Source organism: Emydura macquarii, unplaced genomic scaffold (assembly GCF_026122565.2).
Source record: "Emydura macquarii macquarii isolate MOO-44397 ecotype Brisbane River unplaced genomic scaffold, CSIRO-AGI_Emac_v2 contig_509, whole genome shotgun sequence".
Classification (NCBI taxonomy): Eukaryota; Metazoa; Chordata; order Testudines; family Chelidae; genus Emydura; species Emydura macquarii.
Window position 1 is genome coordinate 1,204,014 of NW_027130646.1, and position 14,034 is coordinate 1,218,047.

The 14,034-nt window shown below is 58.1% G+C and overlaps 1 protein-coding gene across 1 annotated transcript in view; it reads left to right on the plus strand.

The window, feature by feature from the left end:
* Nucleotides 1-14,034, plus strand: part of PDE2A (phosphodiesterase 2A) — a 207,778-nt gene that overhangs the window by 167,672 nt on the left and 26,072 nt on the right. The window contains exons 7-12 of the mRNA XM_067539088.1: nucleotides 420-579; nucleotides 1,333-1,385; nucleotides 3,007-3,081; nucleotides 4,242-4,283; nucleotides 8,047-8,115; nucleotides 13,856-13,986. Coding sequence (XP_067395189.1) covers nucleotides 420-579; nucleotides 1,333-1,385; nucleotides 3,007-3,081; nucleotides 4,242-4,283; nucleotides 8,047-8,115; nucleotides 13,856-13,986 — 530 coding nt within the window. The remainder of the gene's footprint in view (nucleotides 1-419; nucleotides 580-1,332; nucleotides 1,386-3,006; nucleotides 3,082-4,241; nucleotides 4,284-8,046; nucleotides 8,116-13,855; nucleotides 13,987-14,034) is intronic.

A 14,034-nucleotide genomic window follows, 5' to 3' on the forward strand; every position in this document is an offset into this window, starting at 1 on the left:
AAGGTGTGTTCACTGCTTGGTATCTAATCTAATCTAAGTCACCATAGTTCTACCCGGCCTCTCACCTTGGTATCCAAATGCACAGCCTCCGTCACCTCCTATTTAAAAGATCCCCAGAAGCTGGTTCATTGTCTGTGTGCAGGCCGTGTGGGCGCGTGAACGGGAACGCTGCCATGTGCCATGGTGAGGGGAAGGTTTACACGGGGTTTGATGCTTGAAGCTGTTCTCTCTCCCCCACCTCATGGCTAGCAAAGGGCACGGCCTGACCCACGCTCTGTCCGAAACGATTCATGGGAGCTGTGCCCAGCACACGGCGCACGGACTATGCCCCTGGCGGGTGGGAGCAGGGCAGGGTTGCAGGAGGGATGGGAACCCCCCCCCCCCGACCCTTTCCACCCCCACCTGCTTGTGCCTTGCAGATCCTGGTGGCGTACCGGCGGGTCCAAGCCCTCCAGAAGCTGCAGCCCTGGCCCCAGGTCAGCCTGTCCACCAGCTCGTCCCAGAATTCCCTGGCCAAGACCGAGAGGGCGGCCCGTGACAGCTACAGCGACCTGGACCGCAAGATACTTCAGCTGTGCGGTGAGGGGGAAAGGCTCTTCCCAGCCCAGGCGGGGCTGAGCACCCCCGGGGCGGGCGGGCGGCACATGCTAGGGAGCCCCTGCGTGGGATCATTGCCGGGGGCACACGGCCCGTGCCGCAGCCAGTGGCCGTGCGGCTCAGAAGGGAACGGGCGAACGTGTGTAGGCACAGAGGGGCTGCGATGCTGACCCGGATTCCCCGGAACAGCTGTGTATAGGGGGGCGGGGGCGGACGGGCTTTGCCTCTGTCATCAACATTTCCCACCTCTTGTTGTCCGGCTGTTGGAGCCAGAGCTTCTGGATCTCGAGGCCCGATACGGTCCCAGGCCCGAATTCCTGGCTCTGCCGCTGTGGCTGGGAGACAGTGGGCTAGTTCTGGCCTTGCTCGGTGCCTCAGTTTCCCCATATGCAAAGCGGGATCTTGGCGCTGCGCTGCCTCCTGGGGCAGGGGCGAGAAGGAATGAATCTGTGCCCGGCTCTCAGGCGGGGGTGAAGAGCCTGGCAGCTCCCACTGACCCTCCTCTGGCTGGTGGCAGACGACTGGCGGAGGGGAGTCACCAGCTGGAGGAGGAGGAAGGCAGTTTCCAGAACCCCTGATCTCCCAGAACAGCCAGTGGCCAGCTCCGTAAGTGGCTCCGGCCGGCTCAGCTGGCGTTGCCACTAACTGTGGGGTCCGTGGCTTGAGGGCCGTTATCACCTCCCTTCCACCACTCCCTGCCGCGCCGGCTAACGCTCTTGCTCACTTCTCCTGCAGGGGAGCTGTACGACCTCGACGCCGCGTCCCTCCAGCTCAAAGTCATTAACTACGTGAGTATCTGGCGCTTTGCGTTGACCGTGACTGACCTCCCGGGGGGGAGTGTGGGGGGAGATGTTCTGCGAAACTGCCCCATCCACCACGCAGGGAAACCCAGGGCAGCTGCTGCCCTCCGCTGAGCTGCGACGCGGCCCGGGCTTTGCATGTTACTTGGCGTTGTTCTTAGCGCTGGGCAGACGTTAGCGGCTCCCTGCAGAGCGTCTTGCATACGGCCAGCCTCTCCAGGGGCTGGACTGAGCGGGTGGGTCCCGGCACAGCAAGATAACCAGGAATACACAGCAGTGCATGTTTTATTTATCAGAACGTCTGGTGCGCTCCATGCCCCAGCGGAGGGACAGGATTGAGCGCCATGCCCCAGGCCCATCAGCGGCTGCAGAATTTCAACTTTTGGTCAATTTAACACCCCCGATCCCTGTTCTCGCTCTCTAGGTTGCAAAAGAAACCTCCCGAGCAATGGCTAGATTGCCATCACTAGGCTTCAGAGTGAACAGTGTGTGGCGCTAAATTGGAGGGGGCCGCGCACACCTCTCCCTTCTCTGAGAAGGGTTTAGTTCACGTTTGGTCCCGTTCAAAAGCTTTTCTTGGCTGCTGATGCGTGTTGTCCACACAACTGAGGGTGGGGCTAGAACGCTGCCAGGAGCCTGCAGCCGTCCCACCTCAGAGGGGAGGGGTGGTTTCGTGAGATCACGCAAGCTATCAAGTGGAGTCAGGCCCGGCACAGCTGGGCGCTGGAGGCGGGAACAGCGCATCAGGGAGAACGTCAGCAAGTCAAGGTTGCCTGAGATAAGCTAGAAAAATCAAGCTAACAAATCGAGATAAGATAGCAAATCAAACTCAGCTGAGATAATCTAGGGCTAAGCTGGACTCCAAGTACATGGGGATAAAGCCACGCCTTTAGTGAAGCCGGTAGAGACTGGGCCCTAGCGAGGAATTGCGTCTCCCGGCTGTGCCCTTTGGAATCTGCTTTGCCAAGCTCATTTTGCAGCTGGCTTGTGTTTGCACGGACGTCTGGGGAGAAGCGTGTATCGGTGGGAATGGGGGCTTTGTGGTGCAGGTGAGCAGGAAGCAGCTGGATGTGCTCCCCCAAGCACTCCTATGGAGGTGCAACTGGACTCTGACCATTGGAAGTTATTGTTTCCCTCAGCCGGGAAGGGGCCGTCCTCTGCTTTCCTAGCCCCTTTATCTCTTACGATACGTCTCCCTGTGCCCGGAGCCCATTTGGCAGCCAGGGGTAGCAGTCAGAGCAGGGGGTTGGGAGCCAGGATTCCTGGGTTCTCGTCCACCCTCTGCCGCTGACTCCCTGTGTGACTGAGAGCGAGTCACCCAAAGCTGCCTGCCTCAGTTTCCTCACCTGCAGCAGAGGGAGGATGATACTTCTCCACCTGTGTAAGTACAGGTCCCAGGTGGTGGGGCTGGCGATGGGCCCGCATCAGGCAGCTTGGCTCAGCTAAGCTTCCCCACGGATGGGGGGGGAAAAGCCGGCTGGGCTGCAGATCTCACCAGGACAGGCGGGCGGGCGTGTCCCAGGGCTCCCTGCCAGTGCTAGAGACCCTCCCCTGCTCTGAAGAGGGTCTCTCCGTGTCGCCCACCACGACCTCCCTCTCTCTTGCACAGCTGAAGCAGGAGACCCAGTCCCCCTGCTGCTGCCTCCTGCTGGTCTCGGAGGATAACCACCAGCTCTTCTGCCAGGTGGGTGGCGCCGCATCCCCACGCGTGCCGTGCCTGTCATGGGAGGGCAGGGAGCTCCCCCTAGGGCACAGCCGTGGTGCACGTGAGCCCTGCTGCCCTGCCTGGAGCACAGAGGGGGAGGCAGGGTTCCTCCGGCTTCGTTCCCTGGGCCTGGGGTGTCATCGGCTGTTGCGGGTCAAGCACAACACATGAAATAAATCCGTGCGCCCATCCACCCATCCATGCTGCTCCGCTGAGAGGAGCTTTCCTTCCCTGGGTTTTCTCCTGTGTCCCCATCCTCCTCTGTCCCAAAATCACTGTCAGTCGGACTAGGGGGAAATTCCTTCCCAACCCTGCAGGTGAGCAAGAACCAGCCAGCCAAGCACCTGAGAGCGAGACAGCGCTCTCGGTACCACCTCAGAGCCCTGATCCTTGCCCTCCAATGACCCATCTCTGGGCGTGGCCATCCCAGATGCTTTAGAGGAAGGAGATTAAATAAACCCTCCCAAAATACCCTGTTTGGCAAAAAATGCCTTCCTGACCCCTGCCGGTGGGTGGTTGAACCCTGAAGCATGAGCGTTAGGAATGCACATAAAAACCATCCCAGCAAAGATGCTGCGACTGGCAAAAACGATCCCGTTGCAACACAGCCTGGGACGGTTTGTCTCAGCGTCGCTGTGCAGTGGGATGACGTCAGGCCACAATGCACATTGGGAAACAGACTCCAAAAGGGGGGTGACCTTAAGGTTCATGGTGGTGACCTGGTCATGTCACCCCCTACACCGAGTCTGATTTTGAGTAGATTCCTTCCCCTCCCACCCACCCGTCACACAGGAGCATTCCCTGTATTAGATCACCGGCTAGGGATGTGCAACACTGAGCAGCAATGCCCCTTATTGGATGAAATCAGACCTGCACATCCATGTGTCATAGGCTCTAATAGCTATTGGAGAGTCTCCTTCAGCTCAGGTGTCAGAGGCCTGTGCATCTGGAGCAGGAAGACCTGGATTCTGGCCATGCTGTGAGCACCTCTCACCGAGACAATCAGTTCTCGGCTAATTAGATGGTGCTGCATAAAAGGTTGAAATTCTCTCTGAGCTCCTGTCCCATTGCCAGGGTTCTCCAGGGCACCCATCCCTCAGCTCCCTGGTCCTCACCTGTGTGTTTCTTATTTCCTCCAGGTTGTGGGAGATAAAGTGCTGGACGAGGAGATCAGCTTCCCTGTAAGTCATTATGAGTTCTCTGTTGATCAGCAGCAGTTTGGCTCTGAGCGCCAGACATTCTGGGGTTTAAATTAGCCCCACTCTAGAGACGAAGCTAGCCATGGCATGTACAAAATGTGACAGCCCTCATGCTTCCAGGCCTTGACAGCTCCCCAGCTGGGGTCAGGAAGGAATTCCTGGCACAGGGTGGCACATTTACAGCCGGGGGAGGGAGCAAAGAGGAAAGAGGGGACCCCAGCCACTGAGTGTGGATTCAGATCCAAAGTTCAGGAGCGCTCAGACCTGGGCGTTTGGCTCAGCCCCATCTCGAGCTGTGGGTCTACGGGCATTGTTAGCCCTGGCCACACTCAGTCCAACCCTCGCGGGGCCATTGGCTTCTCCAGCTTTTGCAGCTCCAGTGGCCTGTCATTACGGACAGGAGACACGACCACTGACTGCCCCGGTTCTTGCCTGTTGCTTTGGCTGCACCCGGCGCCGCCAACCCACGAGTGAGAACATCTGGTGCGGGGCCACGCTGAACTTTCCCGAAGGTCCTTTTAAAAGCCTCTGGGCAGAAGCCGGCGTCAGGCAGCGCACGCGCGTGGCCCAGCTCCAGGGGAACACCCCTGTTGATAGCGCCTCGTTAGCAGCTGGGGCGAGGGGATTTACAGGCCGCGGGGAAGGGGTATGATGAGGTCAAGGGAGGGTGATGGTGCATCGTGACCTTTCCCCCACGCTCACGCTGAAATGCTGGAGCTTTCCGGCCAATATTTGCCACAGTTGGTTTTATTTTCTCTTGGGTTGCTAAAGTGAAGGCTTCCCCCTCGTGGCTGCTTGCTGCTAACACGTCTCCCTGCCGGGCTGCCATTCCTGTTCAGGAGCCAGAGCTTCAGCTCTTTCCCCCGGGTCATGCCCAGAGCCGTCTCCCTCCTCGGCGATCCGCTTTGCAAGACCTGTGTTGATGGAGCTGCCCTGATTTACGCCCGCCGAGATTCTAGCCCTGAAGACAACCCCTCCAGCCGCGGCACCATGCTAGACATCCAGCCCCTGGGCAGAATCCTGTCCTGGGAATATCCCCTCCACGTTCTCCAAGAGGAAGGGGTGGTCCCTGGGGCTCAGCTGTGGGACAGCTAAAAAGGAGACCATCCCCCAAAAACCCACCCCCCGTTTCCCGGGGAGCCCAGTGTGTGCCGGGCCAGGACTCTGGGTGCGAGTCGGCGCGGATGCTGGTGGCGTGCAGACTCCGGCTAACGTTTTCAAAAGCACCCAAGAGACGGAGGCTCCGCCGGGCCGTTCTCAAAAGGGGCGACCATGCAAGAGCGTAAGGCCCTTTGACTTCAAATGTTCACCAGGCGAGTCATGCACCTAGGCCGGCGCTTTGCCACTGGCGGGAAGCACATCGAATTTTCTCGGGGGATGTGGCGAGCCTTCCTCCTCACTCCTGGGTCACAACGATGCCACCTGGCAGCTGAGGTCTGGCCCAGTCACCTCTCCATCTGACAGAGGCGCAGCCCAGCCGAATTGGAGTCAGCACGCGCGGGGTCACACTTAGGGTGACCAGATGTCCTGATTTTTATAGGGACAGTCCCGATATTCGGGGCTCTGTCTTATACAGGCGCCTGTTGCCCTCCACCCCCCATCCCGATTTTTCACACTTGCTGTCTGGTCACCCGGATCGCCCTGCCACTCAAATTCGGGCCAGCCGCCCCTCCGAGTCGCACCGAGTCACCTTGTGACCTGGGGCGCCTCACCCACTAGTCCTCTTCGATGACGAAACTGAGCAATGCAGCCCCGAAAACGTTGTGGCTATTAAGGTCTGTGCTCGTAAAAGGTTCCCCCGGCCTATGCACGGCTCTGCGGCAGGATGAAAAGACTGATTTATTTTAAGTCAAATTCCCCTCCCCTGGAATCAATGTACGAACAGCCCCAGTTCCATCTAGATTACGTTGGAAAGATCCATTTTGTAGGGTGGGAGGGGCGTCAAGGTAAGGGTTAGCTAGGGAGGTGGTGGAATCTCCATCCTTCGCGGTTTTTAAGGCCCGGCTTGACAAAGCCCTGGCTGGGATGATTTAGTCGGGGTTGGTCCTGCTTGGAGCAGGGGTTGGACTAGACACCTCCTGAGGTCCCTTCCAACCCCCGTCTTCTCTGATTCTATGGGGGGAGAAAAGGGTGTGATTCCAGAAAGGTTGAGAACCCCTGCCATAGACCGCTGGGTCTGCTGGACCTGACCTCAGTTCCGCGCGAGACTTGCCCATGGAACAGGCCCTTTGTGAGTATTTAAGCAGCTCCCCCTTCCCCTGGGACCTGATCAATCGACAGCTCGCCCGCCAGGGAGCCCAATCAATGCGAGCAGGTAGCTCCATCAGCTAGGTAATAACGCAATCATCCGAGCACGCGGCGGTGTCTGCGGAAGGTCAAGTGGCCTTTCAGACTCACGCTGGGGGCGGAGAGCTCTCAGCCCCGGCTGTCTTGATTTATGCCCCAAATCTCCTCCTCATCTTTCCTGCCATTTACCTGTTTGGGGTCGGCGACTTCGGTAGGCTGCCAGAACGCATGATTATACCACGGCTGGTGGGCAGGTGGATCTCTCTGAGCGCCAGCAAGAGCCGGTCCCTGGACCAAGTCTTTGATCTCCCCTGGGCTGTGGGGGCGAGAGCCATCCTACCAACGTAACTCTCCAGTCTCCGCTGACAATGTTCACGCCTTCTCCCGAATCTGCTCTGACTCAAAGATTCAGAAGCGCGCTGAGGCCGAGCTGTGCTTCCCCACGCCGCCGGGGGTCACGTTTCGGGGTGCAGTCCAGCCCAGACCGAGGTTGTCACCTCTGGTGCAGGCCAGTCGACGGGTGGGGAGCGTCCAGACAGGGAGCTCCGGCAGCAGAACATTTTAAGGCACCTGGGGTTACGGGGCTGGCGGTGACGCACCCACCCACTGAGCCGGATTGCTCCCCAGGATACGCCCATTACCGACGGGGAAACAAATGCCAGCGAGCAGCTCCCAGCACAGCAGCAGCAAGGGGGGCCCCAGCATTGGCCATCAGCAGCTCCCCCCGATCGTTAACCCAGAGGGGGCCAGATTCGTCCCCGGGGAACCTTTGCTCGCTGCAATGGATCTAACGCCCCATGTGCGGGAAGCCCACTCGGGGGGGCATGTAAAAGGCCTTTGCAGCCGTCTTGCAAGTGTAGGCGCTGATGGGCGCACGGACCGTTGCTAAAGGGATTGCATGGCCCGGGGACTGGTAACATCCCCGGAGCTGCCAGTCACTGGTTTGACAGCGTCCCAGCGGGCTGGGTTTGCTGCATCTCAGCCCACTGCCTAGTGGGCAGGCGTCCCCCCTGCCATATTTCTGCAGTGGTCTGCAGAGCTCAGCGCAGAGGACAAGCTCCGGAAGGGCTTGGAGACTGAGCTGTCCCCCTGAGCCCATATATTGTGCCCTCCCCCTCCAGGTCAGGATTGTGGGGAGTGGGGACTCAGCCGGTCCCTCCAGGCCGGGATTTAGGGAGGCCCCAGGCCGCCAAGTCTCTGTTATCCTGGGAGCTGGGGAGAATCACCCGCCCATCTGCGTCCAGCTGCCTCCCCTTGAGAGCACCTGGCCCCAAGTCCTGCCTCTCCTCTAGCACCAGCGCGCTCCAGGGCGCCGGGCGGGGGCAGCTGGCCGTACCGCTGCTCCTGAAAGAGCCCCTGGCAGCTGTGCCCGGGCTCCTGCCGCTTCACCCACCAGCCAAGCTTTCCCTTCCTCCGCCCCCGAGCCCAACCCGCCTGACTCTCTTCTCTTTCCCTGCAGCTGACGTTCGGGCGCCTGGGGAAGATGGTGGAGGAGAAAAAATCCATCACCCTACAGGACATCAGCCTGGTACGTAGCTCGGGTCCCCCGCCGGGCCCCGTGGGGAGAGATCATGGGCACACGGGCCTGGGGCGGACAAGGGGGAGGATGTGCACGGTCTTTAAGGCGACCGCTCTCGGCTGCTCCCAAGGCGGGCACAGCGCGAATGCAAAAGGCCGACGGATCCCGGCATTGACATTGCGCTGGCTGAAGGAGAGGGCCGAGCGCGTAGGAGCGCCTCTCTCAGCTGCAGGGCCAGTCTCGATAGCCTGCCTGCTTCTCCCTCGGGAGCTGGTGGTGCACGGGCGCTCCGACACCGGGGTGATGGGCGCAGGATCGTGATGCCGAGGTACTTCCTGACAGCCGGTGGCCAGGGAACGCAGCGGGGTGGACGCCCGTAGCACAGCGTGTGCCCGCAGACAGCTGTTCTGTGACTGAGGCTCAGAGGAGGGTGGGAGAAGTCTCTGGGGTCAGAGCTGGAGCCTCCCGGTGTGGCCAAGCGGGCAGGGGCAGCGCCAGAACAGCAGCAGCGGCAGAAATTTCCTGGACTGGCCTTAGCCACAGGATGGTCCCTTTGCGGCGTGCCGCTCAGCTCCCGGCCGTGGCTGCTGGGCCGTTCAAGGACGTGCTGCTACCAGGAGGGGATGATCCGAGGCCCTGGACAGCTCACAGGTGGCTGGATGGGAGGGGCACCCATGTTCCTCTCCTGTCCGAGGGGCCCGCGGCCCCGTCGGCGGAACCACAGCTGCGGTGAGATCGTCACCGACCCTTACGCGTTGTTCTAACCATACCATCAGAGCAGTTCTCCCAACACCCCGCCACCGGGCGGGAAGTGTCAGGCGATTGCCCAGGGCCAGGTCTGCAGAAAGCACCCCACAGCTGCATCAGAAGTGCTCAGACTGGCGGTGCATTGAACCAGCTGATGGGTGTCCACAGCACTGTTCTCTGTTGGGTGGAATCGGAACTGATCATAGGCCCCATACAGCTGAGATCTAAAGGAGAGTCTCTTTTAGCTCACGTGGTAGGGGCCTGGCTTTTGGAGCAGGGGACTCTAAGCTGTGTCCCTCCTGAGAAGTCCTAAGCGGCTGTGGTGTGCCCCCAAAGCAACAACCGTGCAGCGCTAGGGGAGCGCGGAGTTGTTACAGAATTAACACCAGTATTCCAGGTGGGGAAACTGAGGCACGGAACGGGGATGTGATTTTTCCCAAGGTGACACAGAGATTCAGGGGCAGACCCGGGCACAGATCCTGGGAGTCTCAGTTTTGTGCCCCATCTTCTCGACCATACGGTAGACAGGGAGTCTTCCGTGAGCAGGCGTCTCTCTGGTGGGATCCCACAGGAATCAATGCTTGGCCCTAAATATTTTTATCAGTGACCTAGAAGAAAATATAAATTATCATTGACCCAATTTGCAGATGACCCGGAGATTGGGGAGGGGGCGAATATTGAAGAGGATAGGTCACTGACGTAGAGGATCACTTGGGATGCTGGGTGCAAGCAAATAATATGCATTTCAATACGACCAAATGTAAAGTCAGACACCTAGGCACAAGGAAGGCAGGCTGGGCGTCTGGGGCGGGGGACTCTAAAAGCAGGGACTCAGAAACACCCATCCCATGGTGGATAATCTGCTGAACACGAGCTCCCGATGTGATGCAGTTGCAAAGAGCTAAAGCGATCCTTGGACGCATAAATAGGGGAATCTCGCAGAGAGGTTATTTGACCTCTGTATTTTGCGCTGATGCGACCGCTGCTGGAACGCTGCGTCCAGTTCTGGTGTCCACAATTCAAGAAGGACGTTGATAAATTGGGGCAGGTTCTGATAAGAGCCGTGAGAATAATTAAGAGATTGGCAAACGTGCCAGATAAAGAGAGACTCGAGATGCTCCACCTACTTGGCTTATCAAAGCAAAGGTGACGGGGTGACTTGAGCACGGTTGATAAGTAGCTCCCTGGGGAACTGAAATAGGATAATTGGCTCTTCAGGCTCGCAGAGAAAAGTCTAACACAATCCAGCGGCTGGACGTTGAAGCGAGACAAATTCAGACTGGAAATAAGGCTCAAATGTTTTACGGTGAGGGCAAATCTCACTACAATCCCACTACAGGAAGGATGTGGACAATTGGAGAGAGTCCAGCGGAGGGCAACAGAAATGATTGGTTCCAGAGGGGCAGCCGTGTTAGTCTGTATACAGCAAAAACAACGCGAGTCCTGTAGCACTTTAAAGACTAACAAATGTAATTTCTGCAGGCGTAAGCTTTCGTAGGCTGGAACCCACTTCGTCAGATGCAATGATGAGGGGGCTGGAGCACAGGACTTATGAGGAGAGGCTGAGGGAACTGGGCATGTTCAGTCTGCAGAAGAGAAGAGTGAGGGGGGATTTGGTAGCAGCCTTTAACTACCTGAAGGGGGGTTCCAGGGAGGATGGAGCTAGGCTGTTCTCAGTGGTGGCAGGTGACAGAACAAGGAGCAACGGTCTCAAGTTGCAGTGGGGGAGGACTAGATTGCATATTAGGAAACACTTTTTCCCTAGGAGGTGGTGAAGCGCTGGAATGGGTTACCTAGGGAGGTGGTGGCATCTCCATCCTTAGAGGTTTTTAAGCTGAGGCTTGACAAAGCCCTGGCTGGGATGGTTTAGCTGAGGTTGGTCCTGCTTTGAGCAGGGGATGGACTTGACACCTCCTGAGGTCCCTCCCAACTCTCTGATTCTCTGATTCTAAACAACCATTGGAACAACTCGTCCTGTACTGGACTGTCCTTCGCTGGCAATTTTTTAATCAGGACTGGATGGTTTTCTAACAGCTCTGCTCTGGTTCAGCCACAGCTCTTGTACTTAGGAGCAGGGATGAATTCATGAGAGCTGGCCTGTGTCGTGCAGGAGGTCAGCTCAGAGGATCGCTCGATGGCTTTCTAATCTCCAAATGACAGGGTTGCCATCCTAGGGCTGACCTGCCAAGTTTGATAGGTCTCAGCCTATTCCTCCCGTTCTTGTGCTGCACAGAGCCGGGTGGCCAGGGAGCCCAGGGCTGGAACGGCGGAGGGCTGCAGCCTGGGACTGAGTTGCATCGGCAAAACTGTGCGGAGAGGGAGACTGGGATTGAGTTGCATCGGCAAAGCTGGGGGGGAGGGGAAATCCCCAGGCTTGAACAGCAGGGGGCTGCAGACTGGATTTGAGGTGCATTGGCAGAGCTGCGGGTCAGCCTGGGGCCAGATCCGAATGCAGGGCCGGTCTGGGAACAGCTCCCTGAAGAATCCCAGAGTGGCTCGGGGAGGAGCGGGATAGATCTGAGCCCCTAGGAATCTGGACGTTTGATGGACCCTTAGTGGAACCTTTGTGCATGATCTAGGCCTGCGCTGTGAAACACAGCTGAGCAAAAGAGCTGGTCTTACAGTTATGGCACTGGGCTGGAACTCAGGAGACCAGCTCCGCCCCAGACGCCCTGGATGACCTTGGGCGAGTCACTTAGTCTCTCTGTGGCTCATCATTTCCCCGCTTATCAACTGCTTATCTGCCTTGTGCTCCAATGGGCCTGTGAGGAATCTGTGCAGATCCTGTCCGGCTCACAGCAGCGTGGTAGAACTCTTGGCTTTAAAGCCCAGGTTGCAAACAATCAGCTGTTTGGTTTCATCACTGCTGAGGAATAATAATAACCCGCCTCGCAGCCATGCACTCACCTCAGAGCCGGCTGAGCGCCTGCCCCAGGGTCAGCTGCAAACCTGCCCTGGCATCTGCTGTGATCAGGAGCCGACACAGGGGGGCAGGGAAGTTATTTTTCTGCGCCTCCCAAGCAATCCATCATCTCCGTTTGGGCAGACAGAGAGGTTAGAAAGTCTTAAGGGAGTGAAATCAGCGTAAATAAGTTTTGGGATGGTGGAGGGAATAAGGTCGCTGCTTGGGAACCTGCCTCACAGGCTGTCTGCGGCTGCCTGAAAGGAGTGCGTGGCTGTCAGCCCAGTCGCTAGCGAAAGAACGTCCCCGTCGCAAAAAAACCAGGGCATTTCTAAAGGGCAGTACAGGGCCTATGACACACAGCCTCGCGGTTCTGATTCCACCCAGCGGCGGTCCCCTCCAGCTCATTGCAATATTGCGTTACCCTCCCCGTTCCGACAATTGTTTGCTCTGTTTCATGCAGAAGGCCTCGGCGTGTGGGTTTTTTTACAGCATATAAAGAAAAATGCCCGTGGCCTCGTGAGCAGTGCCAGTCAAGCGCAGCGTCCCGCGGGGCTCTGGCAAGGCACAGATAAGCATTTGGTTCCTGCCCCGAGCGGCCCCGGCTGGCAAAGCGCTGGAGCTCAGGAATTATTCCAGAAAGGATACGCAGGAAGGGCTGTGAGGCTCTGCAGCGGCAAAGGGGTGAACCAGCTGTTTAGATTGACTGAGAGCAGTAAATCCTAAAGGATTATTGCGGGCACAGGAGCTCAGCGCTATAAACATCCCAGGCCAGGCTTTTCCTCCCAAGCTGTGCAGAGGCTGCTGCCCGGCTGCCTCTCTCTCGGCCCCTCTGTCTCCTTGAGAAGCTGTTTGTGACAGATCTACGTGGCGAGCTGCCCCCGTGGCAGCAGTGTACGGAACAGATGGTCCCCGTGTCCCAGCAGCTCCGAGCGAGGCTAGAGATGGTGTTCAGAGGCTGCAACCGCTTGGCTGTTATCAACGGGCGGCTGATCGGACATCTACGTGGAACGAATTAATAAAACATTAATCCCTAGCTCTTGTCTAGCACGGTCATCCACGAAGGGCCATCCTCTAGGCCACGCCGCTTCCCAGTTCGGGCGTCAGTTCTCCCGTGGGGGGTGGCAAACGGGCGTCAGGGACTCGCGACCCCCTTTGCCCATTCCCTGGTGCAAATCGGGTGGGTGGTTCCAGCCGGAAGGGGGAGACACGGTCCCACGCGTGGCTGGCATGTTACCTTTGCTGTGTCTCGCAGTACCTAGATCCTGCATCCTTCCTCTGTGCAGACGTCTAGGAGCAAAGGCGGCAGGCTGCACTTCCAGGCCGGGCGACGCTGTCCTGGGATGCAGGGACTCTGAAAAAGATTCGGGGTTCATGGTGGATAATCAGCTGAACACGAGCTCCCAGCAGGACGTGGCCTAAAGGGCTAATGGGATTCGGGGATGCAGAAACAGGGGAATCTTGAGTAGGAGCAGAGAGGGTAGTTGACCTCTGTATTTGGCCCTGGTGCGACCGCGGCTGGAATCCTGGGTCCGGTTCTGGTAGCCCCAGTTCAAGCAGGATGTTGATAAACTGGAGAGATTCAGAGAAGAGCCACGAGAACGATGAAAGGCTCCGAAAACTTCCAGACGTAAAGAGCTCGATTTATGTAGCTTAACACAGAGAAGGTGAAGGGGTGACTCGATCAGTCTGTTAGCACCTACGTGGGGAACGAGTATTTAATAACGGGCTCTAGTCTAGCAGAGAAAAGTCTAAAACGATCTAGTGGCTGGAAGTTGAAGCCAGGCAAATCCCGACTGGCACTACGGGTACTTTTTGAACGGTGAATGTAATTGACCATTGGAGCAATTTACCAAGGAGCATGGCGGATTCTCCATCACCAGCTATTTTAAAATCAAGACGGGCTGTTTTTCTAAATGAGCTGTGCTAGGAATTACTGGGGGAGGGGGCAGTTCTCTGGCCCATGCGGCACAGACGGTCAGACTGGGTGAGCGCAGTCATCCCGTCTGTCCCTGAGATCTATCAGTCTATTGCTCCGTGCCCGGTGACCAGCTGTGCCCCGGTCTGACCCTCCCCCCGGTCTGTATCTTCTCTCCCCAGGAGGAACACCAGCAGCTTCACCACATGCTGGGCTTCGAGGTGACCTCCATGCTGTGCGTGCCGGTCATCAGCCGGGCCACCGCCCAGGTGGTGGCCTTAGCCTGCGCTTTCAACAAGCGGGGAGGAGAGAGGTGAGTGGGAGGCTGCTCCCTTGCCGCTAGCCGCGCGCTGGCGACAGC